This window comes from Somniosus microcephalus, chromosome 18 (assembly GCF_052327205.1).
Source record: "Somniosus microcephalus isolate GS21.2 chromosome 18, FLI_Smic_1.0, whole genome shotgun sequence".
Lineage (NCBI taxonomy): Eukaryota > Metazoa > Chordata > Chondrichthyes > Squaliformes > Somniosidae > Somniosus > Somniosus microcephalus.
In genome coordinates this window covers 48,008,818-48,020,347 of record NC_141004.1, presented here as the reverse complement: position 1 = coordinate 48,020,347, position 11,530 = coordinate 48,008,818, and the positions used below count along the sequence as shown (strand labels likewise).

At 42.4% G+C, this 11,530-nt stretch overlaps 1 protein-coding gene across 1 annotated transcript; it reads left to right on the top strand.

Annotated features, from left to right (window-relative positions):
- The first annotated feature begins 1,117 nt into the window (after window positions 1-1,117).
- On the top strand, window positions 1,118-11,296 carry LOC147105261 (pleckstrin homology-like domain family A member 2). Its single transcript, XM_086011437.1, has 2 exons — window positions 1,118-1,676; window positions 10,848-11,296. The coding sequence occupies exon 1, from the start codon at window positions 1,266-1,268 to the stop codon at window positions 1,659-1,661; it is 396 nt and encodes a 131-aa protein (XP_085867563.1). The 5' UTR covers window positions 1,118-1,265; the 3' UTR covers window positions 1,662-1,676; window positions 10,848-11,296.
- Window positions 11,297-11,530: the final 234 nt, after the last annotated feature.

Here is an 11,530-nt window from a genome sequence, read left to right as displayed (position 1 = left end):
AGGTGGAAAGGGTGGCCAGCTTTAAGTTCCTCGGAGTCCACATCACGGAAGACCTCTCCTGGTCCCTCAACACCTCCTCTCCGGCTGAAGAAGGCCCAGCAGCGCCTATATTTCTTGAGGAGGCTGAAGGGATGTAATCTGTCACCCCTGATCCTCTCTAACTTCTACCGCTGCACTATAGAGAGCATCCTGACAAACTGTATCACGGTATGGTATGGCAGCTGTAGCTACCATGACCGGAAAGCCCTGCAGCGGGTAGTCAAAACTGCCCAATGCATTACCGGCACCCGGCTACCGACCATTGAGCATATATATCAGAAACGCTGCCTACGGAGGGCACGGTCCATCATCAAAGACCCTACCCACCCCAGCCACAGTCTGTTCGCCCTCCTACCATCTGGAAGACGCTACAGATGCATTCGCACCCATACGACCAGATTTAGGAACAGCTTCTTTCCCAGGGCTGTCATCCTACTGAACTCCACAAATAAACACTAAAGCCTGCACATCTGCCAATGCACTTTATTATGATCATATTTATGCTAATATACTGCAAGCCAAATGTATAAATGTATGTTGAATGTTTAAGTGTCCTAATCCAAATTGTACACTCTCGGGAGCCGCAAGCCTACATTTCGTTGTACTGCACTTGTGCACTAACAATGACAATAAAAGTTGATTTGATTTGATTTGATTTGATTTGAAATGAAATTATTTACAAGAAATCTGGTGGTTCGGCAGAATTGCTCACGTTATGAAACAAGTGTGGGGAAGTCAATACTATCAAACCAGATGTAATATCAACGCATTTCATTTTGCAAATACCTGTACAAGGAATAGTTACATATTTTAAAATGCTGCGGGGGCGGGGGGTGCTATGATTGTAATAGAGTGACGTTAAAAACTAAAGGCACGGGCTGCCTCTTTGCAGAAACAGATGATGGGACCAAATGTTCGCAAACGTCAGGCAACACAATCTTGTCGGTATTTCCTCCCGCTCTGCCAATGTTTCCTTAATGACTAACTGCTGCGTGGGAGCAAGCCTTTGATCTTGGTAACGTCAGAGGAGGGTTGGGCGAAGAAACGCTGAATTGAATAAAAAGCCATCTGGGCAAGTTGCAACAGATCCCAGGCAGCAGACTAGCACAGATTGGAGGAGGGAGAGGGAGAGAGAGAGAGAGAGATGAACTAGAAAGATCCATCATCCCAAGTTCTCAGCACAGCTAAACATTTACAGTAAAAGGGGACAGTCTGAATCAAACAGCATGCCTGAAATGAACGGTCAAAACATCCTAAAGGAAGGGCTGTTGGAGAAAAGGAGCGACGGCTTGCTGCAGCTGTGGAAGAGGAAAAACTGCGTCCTGACAGACGAAGGGCTCTGCATCCACGACCCGAAAACAAGTCGGTCGAAATGCAAGGTGCTGCCCTTTGAAAACATGAAGACGGTGGATTGCGTGGAGAGGAAAGGGAGATATGTCTATTTCACCATCGTGATGGCAGACAGCAAGGAAATTGACTTCAGGTGCCTGGAAGACACGACGTGGAATGCGGAGATCACCCTGGGCATGGTGCAGTTTAAAAACCGCCAGGCGATCCAGTCGGTGAAATCCAGACAGCTGGCTCACATCTGCACGCCAACAGCCATCAGCACAATGTCCTGATCCAAAGCCATGAAGGTGAGTTAGTTGGTGGAGCTCCTGAAAGCGAACCTTACTTTCCCACATCCTGCTGCATTTCCCCTTACCTGAAACCTGCACTTCGTGTCCTAGCAAGCGCGTGCATGACTGCCTAAAATAATCCAGTGAAATGTTAAGTGAACTTGATCAACAGGCGATCGTCACGCCGGGTCGTCACTGACAGTACCCCTGCTTCTTTCGCCATTCCTATCCTTGAGCAACAAACTCACACAACCCACCAACAGAATATTGTGGCACTCACAATTGTATCAATTTATTGCATAAATATGAAAGAGTCAAAAGAGTGCTCATCAGTCAGTAAAGAAATAATCAAGAAACGCCATGGTATCGTATTGGCATTTTGTTATTTTAGAATCGGGGGAAATTTTCGCTAAGATTATTGGTTTAGTTTCACACATCCTGGAACCTGATTTTTAATAAATGAGTCCCATTTTAAGAAAACAGATATAACATAACAAAAGACGGCAGCATTGGGCAATTGATAACAGCGACAACTAGAAAACAATAAATTCCACAGCACTGGAACCCTGACAACTCCCCCAGATATCTGGCTCCTCTAATTCTGGCCTCTTGAGCATCCCCGAGTTCAGTTGCTCCACCATTGGTGGCCGTGCCTTCAGCTGCCAAGGTGCTAAGCTCTGGAATTCCCTCCCTAAACCTCTTCGCCTCTCTTTCCTCCTTTAAGATGCCCTCTTTGACCGAGCTTTTGGTCATCTGCCCTAATAGCCCCTTATGTGGCTCAGTGTCAAATTTTGTTTTATAAGGCTCCTGTGAAGCCCCTTGGGATGCTTCACTACATTAAAGGTGCTATATAAATACAAGTTGTTGTTGACTTGTCCCAGTAAAGAAATATTAAAAATAATGATTTAAAAAAAACGCTCAGCCAATTATTTGAATTGAGTGCAACTGTATAAGTGAGCTGTTTTTTTCAAGAATCTTAATAAAAATTGTTAACTTGATTATAGAACCAAATTGTGAATTCAATACTTTAAAATTATTGCAGTGATATAGGACAGAAAGATTGCCCTTAAGTATCAACATTCTGAAATATGCTCTAAATATAAGTTTCAATTGATTAATATGATACCTACTGAGGACTAGCCCAATCTCTTGAGTTTGAAATATCTTTATAATATTTACATGTAAGTTTTATTGATAATGTCCTACACATCTTTTAGCTGTTCATAAATCATAGAAACCCCAAATTGACTGCAAACATGGTGCCCCTGAAAATAATAGTATTAAGGAAGGTTTTTATTTGATGAACCATTACGAGTACCGGTTTTCTAAAGTACCGACTGCAACCACTGATCGACATGTCCACAGTTTTCGTACCTTGCATAGGTTGCTGGCACAGGACCAATATTGAACTGAGCAGAATTACACAGGGGAACAAAAACCTCCAGCATAAATTGCTAATAATACCAGATAGAAAGGATGATTGCAAGACTGCCATCCAATACTTGGTTCAGATAATATTCATACACCACTTGGGCTTCAATCTAATGTGTCCTGAAACCCATAATTAGATCACAATCCTTTAAGTAATCCCCGCTCTCAATGTTTTCTATTTAAATAAAGCATTGAGTAACTTACAACTGAGAAATTGCTTTATACCTTTAGCTATTAGTGATGTAGGTTCATATCTGTAATTGTTTATGCTGTGGTATAATAAGTTTTGTACTAAAAAGGAAGTGGTTTCAAAAGGCACTTGTTTTGTAATTGTGCTGTGCAATATAGTAACACAGAGGTTAACTGGTCGTTCATCTCATTGTTGTTCACAGGACCTTGCTGTGTGCAAGGTGCCTGCTGTGTTAGCCTACAAACATGATTCATTGGTTGTGAAGTGCGCTGGGGCATCCTGAGGATGTGACAGGCGCCATAAAAATTCAAGCGTTTACTTAATGTGCTAGTATGAACCTCCTCTGCTATTTAAACAAATGTGCTAAAATCATTAAAAGAAACAAGTTAACATTTTAAATAAAATACTGAAGAGAAGAATTTCATACCAGCATGCTGATATATTTATTATTAGTGTCACACGGGGTGAGTTCAAGATATCCATTTCTTTTAATATTTAGATGAATAATGGTATTAAACACATTTCAAATGTTAGGAAAGCAGTTTTAAATGCTGTAACTTGTGTGATGCTTCACACGCTTTCAAGATCCTGCATTTGAGGGCATTAATTCACATGAATGTAGCTTGGAACAAATTGTGCACTTTGCATAGAGTGACTGGTACGCAGAGTCCCATGTCCTGGTATGTTGTTGCTGCAGTGATTTCACCAATTAACAATCTAGTTTTAGACAGTTCTTAAAAGGGTTTTTTCAACAGATCCGGGAGATAATTAGTAATTATGCTATTTAAGAGTTCATAGAAATCCATTAAGAAGAATCCAACCTAATTATATATATATTTTGATTACTTTGAATAATATGTAGGGTTACAGGCACACATTTATAAGCAAACATTAGGGTATTATACACACCTAGAATGGTACTTTAATGATGAGAGTGTAGTGATGAAGATCTGCCATTAAAAGCCAAGGAGTAGCCTAATGTTAACTGAGAATAAACTGAAAGTTCACCTGTTCTAATTTTTTGGGTTCATCTCTTTAAGGCACTGTCCCACACTGCACTATTGTTCCATTGTGGCATCAGCCCTTCAGTATCTCACCTAAGTGGCTATTCTTGATATGTAAAGTGAGACAATAGCACTTTTTACAGTTGACGAGACCAGTGCTAGCACCACTGACCTGCCATTGCATGGGTCTCATGCACCTTCCCGGTGGCCAGCCAAAACAAATCTGGCAGGTTTATTTTGCAGCCGGCTGCATTGGCCCGTGCATGGTGTACCAGAGGTGCAGCACGGGACTCAATAGTATAAACGCAGCCATCACCTTCAAGCTGTTCAACAATGTTGTGAGAGGCATTATAGCCAAACCTGATTCCATCCTTATTTAATATCCAATGAGGAAGATAAAAGGAGAACTAACCCCCATTGTCCATTATGTTTGAATAAGGGGCAACCCAGGTCTAAATTATACACATGGGCCTAGAAATTCATCTTGAACGGTGGCATAAAACGGGTGGTAACGGATCGGCTGCCCGTTATGCGCTGTGCCTGATACTCGGTTCCATTGACTGCAGTGGAACTGAATATCAGGCACTGAGTATAACGAGCGGCTGATCTGTTACCGTCCGTTTTGCGCCACCCCTGAGACAAATTTCTACCCCATTGAGTTGAAACCAAATTATTCCAGCACAAAATATCTTTAATTTTAAACAGAAAGCCACCTGTTATACATCATTTAATTTTAGACAGATTGCATAATTGAAAGACAACCCATTTGATGTTGTGTACAATAGCATCTTTAGCATTTAAAAGGATCAGGCAACACAGTATGAACTTAGCACTAACTAACTGGTTTCTTTGTGCCAATTGTGGATGGGATACACACCCATAGTTATATCCTGTAATATTGCTTCAAGTCCCTCCCTGTAATTAAGTGCTATTGACATTGTGTGTCATAATAGCTTTTAGTCATATTTTACATTCATAGAAATAACCTTGGAGGACTTCTTCACTGAAAATTGTTATCAGGTGTTTAGAATGGCCAGCTTCATTGGGATCTGAAGAGTGTCAACCATGATGATATGTCTCCAGTCTTGGTGCTGAAATGGATTGTTTTGAAGGTGGCTGAACATGGAAACAAAGTGCCCTATTAACAGCATGATTTTATTTCCCAACATGAGTAGTCATTTTCAAATTGAATTGATCTGTACTGTGCATGATGAAAGAAAAAATGTGTGTGCAGGTGAGAACTGCAGAATGACTTTCAAAAACTTGGCACCATTTTTCTTGTGGCTCAGGTTCTTGACGGTTTGCAGGTGCTCCAAGCCATACCTCGTCAGTCTGACTAGTTTTGCTACCTAAACAAAATGAATTGTTTCAAACTAGGGAGTAGAGTATTACGGTACATCAGACACTTCTGAGACTTGGGAATAAATCCAGTCTGGACAGATTATCCCTTTAATAGTAGAAATGTGTGCAATGTCATCTGCAATCCCTACTTGCAAGTCAGTGTTGAAATTCAAATAGTGTGGAGTAAGTATTGAGGTGGTGGTGTAAATCTTCATCTGTGCAATACTGAGAAAAACTTTAATGTAAACATGTTACCACTTGACCTGGTGAAATTGTTTTTATTATTTAAAATTTACAATAGACATGCATATCTTTCATTATCTTTGATATTCCAGTCTGGATGCTCTTTATTGTATCCAGGGATATCTAACATACAAGCCTGAAATTTTAGACAACAGTGTTTCTTTAAGGATTTAACGTCCAAGAGGCCTTGGTTCAATTCCCAGCATACAATTTACAGTTAATGACATTTCCATGCAATCTACTGTAAATCATATTCTATTAAACCTGCAGTAACTGTGTTACAAAGCAGCACAATACTCTTATGTGAACATAATTTAGCATTGGTTCCACCTCACTGAAATTGTCAACATTTCTAGAGCTGTCACGAGAAGGGTAAAAATGTTATCGATAAACAACACAAGCTGAGAAATTCCTGTTGGTGTTACTGGGAGAAATTCTTCATGTATTCGTATAACATTCTATGGTTTATTATCTTAGAGACTTTAACCTATTTAAAATAAACAAATTAATACCTATGTTAAAATAGGGGACAATGAATGTCAAATGAACACATCAAGGGTTCATCTGCCAATATTAGCAACAGTAATTCCTAATTTAATAAGAATGTACATTACATAAAGTAAGACTCCAAATACATCATTAAAAGTTATAATCTAATCTTCAGTCTAAAATCAGCTTTGATTTTATGGGTGGTGACATTTTATAGACCATGTGACCGCCATAACTCACTAATTTCAATTAGTTATTGTCTCTAGCTCCATCAGCAGTTCCGTTCAGCTTTAAAGGAGCTGCAATAATGACACTAAGTCAACAACCTAGCTTTGAAACTCCCATCAGTAACAAAAGTGTTACTATGGTTCAGTAGCAGCTTTACTGAGGCTGGGAGCAAAGTGTATTGTTTGGGAGATATAGAAGATCCATCACTACAACAAGCCTTTCTGTACCAGATGTGAGGTTGGTTACTGCTGTCACTGGATGACAAATGGGGTTGGGGGGAGGAAATTTCATTTCCTGATACCTATCATTGATTACCTTGATAAGCAAGCATTCAAAAACACATTCAAATAATATTATCTTATTGATTTATTGACATATTGCCTTGCCCATAACACATCTGATGTGACCTGCCAGCAAGTACAGTTGCATTCGACAATACTGTTTGCATGCAGTGAAACCTCAAAGTGCAGCCCCAATAATTTCAACTAATACAATTAAGCTTCCATTTTGTGTTTTATTCTGTAACATTTCTAAACTTAACACATTAATAAGGTAAAACAAACAAAATTAGTCAAAACAATATATTTGCAGTGCTGACATGGAGGAAATATACACCAGTGTCATCCTTATCCTTTACAAATCATTTGTTACTGTTTTTTCACCTCACAAACTTAATAATGGAAGTATTGATAGTTTACATTTAACTCTGATTATACATACACTCAACTTTTTTTACATTTCTGTCTCATTGACCTTAATAGAACTTCACTGTACTTGTATTAGTATTTAATAGCTCCGTAGATTGATACCATGGAATAGTTGAATGTAGGTCATTGAGAAGATAAGGGGAAGCCTCACCAGAGATTTGTTGACATACAGCGAGCAATTAGGGATAATCCCTTGAGGATCTACTGCCGGTGTAGTCTTGCTAGTAATGAACGTGGTTTACAGATAGGGCTCTAACATTACAGCATAAATCTGATTCGCCGACTTACTTTCATAGCCAGGCTCTGTGTCGGTAGTGTAGCCTCAAAAATTTATCACTTACTTGCAAGTACTGGATGTGCGTTCTTTACTTAAATGAGGTAATGGAAACTGTAACCCAACCGGATCCTTGCTTTAACATCTCGAGTATATAAGATACAGTGGCCTAGAAAGTCGGTTGGTAGCGCCAGCGATTAGCGCCTAAAGAGCCCGAGAATTGGGGCGTTACCCAATTTTCGGGCAGGCGCAGTGAATATAGTGCCACCTCCCATATTGAGTATCCTTTTAGCGCCGGTGCTAACTCTTTGTGCGCGCCCGCGGGCGCAGGCAGATCATGACGTCATTTCAGTGTGCAACGCCTTTTTGGCGCCCCGGACCGGATATTCGGTGGCGCCCGCAACCTTTCCGCCTGGCGCTATTAGTGACAGTTGGATGGAGCGTTCCCAGGCCCTTCTCGGACTCGGGGGGCGCTATTTAAAGGGGACAGCACTAGTATAAAAGCTGCAGCCATTTGGGCTGGCCATTCTGATCGTTGCTGGAGAGAGTTGCTGACCTTCTGTTGGACAGTAATTTTCTCATTGAGCCTTCGGAGGCACTGGCAGCTTGAGGGCCCGGCTCCCGAGCTGGTGATGCAGCATCTGAAAGCAGGGAGGTGGAAGAGTGGCTTTAGCAAAAGGACAGCTTGGCAGCAAGGGATGCCAGATTGCGGCAAGGCTATGACATGGGTCCACAGTGAGAAAGCATGCTGGCGGGGGGAACAAGTGGAAGGAGACAGTTGTAAAAGGTGAGAACCTTCCCATCGCTGTCGACAATGGGGTCAGCAGCTGCAGTGGTTACAGGACCACTCAGACGTCCTCCAAGAATCTGGTGGACTCTCTCCTCAAGATCCGTGAGAGTGACCACTTGTGGAGGTCCTCCACCGGTGCGAAGCTGGTCTTTGCCAATCCTCGCCAGCTTGGACTGCAGGGGAAAGGAGGGGAAGTTATGTTACATGATGCCCTGAGTGATCATCTCATGCCCCCCATGGTGCAAGAGCCCTTACATGATGCCTTGGGTCAAATGTGCATGTGTGTGCCCAGAAAGGGCCATGGGTGCTTGCTGGCAGATGGCCAATGGGGCACAGCACACCCTGTAGCCATAAAGTCAGGTGCAAATGAAGGGATGCAGAAGTTTGCAGAAACAACACTCACCCTCACGACCCGAGTGAGGTCGTTGAATTTCTTTCTGCATTGGACAGGGCTCCTGGTCACCATGCTGCAGGAGTTGACCCTCTGGCATACATCCCTCCAAGCTCATCGGTAGTCCTTATGATTCGGCCTCCTGCCATTGTCTGGGTAGAGAACATCTCGCCGGCGCTCCACTGCGGCCACCAATTGCTCCAGAGCCTCATTGGTGAAGCGCTCTGCTCTGTCTCACCTTCTCCATCTGGTCCAAGTTTTTAGCGCCAGAGAAGGGCCTGCGCCGATTCTGAGGCCTGCAAGGCGCAGAGTGTGGATGCTGAAGCTGACTGACCCACCCCTTTAAGAGCTGGCCGGCGCCTGGAAGTCTCGTGGTCATCGGTAATTGAGAGCACCTGCGCTGCGCCCGTCCGCTCCGATATTGGGTTGCGCCGGAAGTTTAGCGCCTTAGGAGTCCCGTGTAACGCCTGAATTCGCGCCTCAATCACCTTTAGGGGTGATGCAACCCAATATCGCGCCAGGTGGCGATAAGTTGCGTCTGGCTATAAACTTTGCGCTGCGCCAATTCTAACGCCCCCAAGCGGGGCTATACCCAATTTCTAGGCCAGTATGTTTGATCTGGTGGTAAAAATCACGTGTTACAGTATAAGTTAAAATAAATATTGTATTTTATTGAATTTGGTGCTTGAATATGCACTGATCATTTTTAGAACAGATCCCAATTTGTTTGAGCTACTCGATTTCAGCAGCAACAGCAGCGAGGGCACTACAATTGGGGCTTGAATTTCCCAGGGCCGTGGAGGTGGGAATGGAGGCGTGTGGGGTGTTAAAATTGCAGAATCGGGGGGCGCGAAACCTTCCCGCCCCCAACCCGCCTCCATGCCTGTTTCCCAGGAGGCGGGTACCCGACCTGTGCTGGGAGCCACCTCCCCGAGGCAGGAAGGGGATTAGTGCCAATTAACTGCCTGTTAACAAGTAGTTAACAGGCAGTTTTTGGCCTAATCCCTATTTTTAGCCCTGAAGTGTGGGCTTCCCGACGACTCCAAACCACGCCAAGTTAGCCAGGTGGACCGTCGGGTTGAAGGGCTTGGAGGGTTTGAGATGTCCGGTGTTCAGGTGAGTGATGGGTGCATGAGTGCAGAGGTAAGTGTGTTTGGTGTGTGTAAAGTGTTTAAATAAGTTTAACTAACCTTTGCTTACTAATGCAGGCTTCCTTCCTTCAGGTCTCGGGAGTCCCTCATCTCACCGGCACAGAAAGCAGAATGGCTGCGAGCTGTCAAAAGTTGCAGCCTTCAGCTTTCTGTTCTGGAGAGATTTCTAACTGAGTTTGTGGAGAAGGACTTAAGTTAGAAGTCAGATTGTCAGTGTTTGACAGCTTCACAGAGCTGTCAAATGCTGATATTTCATCTGTCAAAAGCTCTTGACAGATGAAATGTCAATCCCTGATGTCACCTGTAACCGGGTGTCCCTTAATTGGCCTGCGAAAACCGCGTGGGTTGGCCACAAATCGATGGAGGCGGGATTACAACCCAAAAAGTGGGAGTCCCGCCTCCATCACGTCCCCATTGACAAAATCCAGCCCCAAGGTCTCAGTTAGCGAGGGAAAAATTCACTCACGTTTGCACTCCAAAACATTATGGAGTGACCTACTGCTGAACATCTGCATGTGTGGGCATTGGGTAAGGACAAGATCAGGCTCAGCTACGATGCCCGCCTATGACCAAATAGCCTGCTGCGGCTTACCATTGAGGCATGCACATTAATGATGAAATACTTGGCTGAGTTATTGGAGGGTGCATTGTGCACATGGGACCATATCCCAACAATGAGTCAATGGCCACAGGAGAGATGGGAAGGGAAGAAAATTGGTGAGGGGGGAAAAATCTGAACCCTCCTTGTTTAATAGAGTGCCTGTGACATGTTTTCATGCTTACATTCAGCTCTTCTGTTTCAGTATCTGTTTATTTGTCTTTGGATTCTCAATATTGCCAGTGTAAACATTAAAATAATATAAATTACCTCCATATTTCTTCTCTTTACTCCCATAAATCCTTGTTTGATGTCTGACTTATGTTTTATAACATAATTCTTTTGTCCCTAGGTATCATTGATATGCAAAAGCGATGAACAAATCTTGACCTGCAACCAAACAACGCTGAATGGGATAGGATTGATTTTGTGTCTGCAGCCATCACAAGAATACACATCAATTCAACCAAATGACAATCATGAATCAAAATGGATGTATTTTCATGAGAAGGACTGTATTATAATAATCTAGAGAACAGATTCATTATTCACAATACGCTTCTCAGTCTTAATTTTTGTTATTATTTATTAAATGACCAATACTCACTGTAGGGATGACTTTATGAAAGTCATGCATAATGCATTGCAAGTTACTGATGCCTACTTTATTTATTGAGATATATTGTCTTTTCAATGCTTGACATTGTGGTTTTACTCTGCCAAATGGGAAACCTTTCAATCTGTATGAAGATTTTTTTTTTTGTCTGTTAACCTGTAAATAAAAACAATGATGAATATAAACTGAAACAATTTTGTATTTGATAGCACAATACACCAAAATGACTTCATTTTAAATTAAGGTGACGAATCAAGGTCAATAATAAAGGACACTACCAAGATTAAAGAGAGTGGAAGAGAAGGCCCAGATGGAGCAAGCAGTAATGGCTGGGTGGTGATGTTGCACTTGGTTGTTCAAAGATTTAAAAAGTACAGTAGATCACTAGCTTTTCACAAAAGAAAGTCCTTCCTTAAATG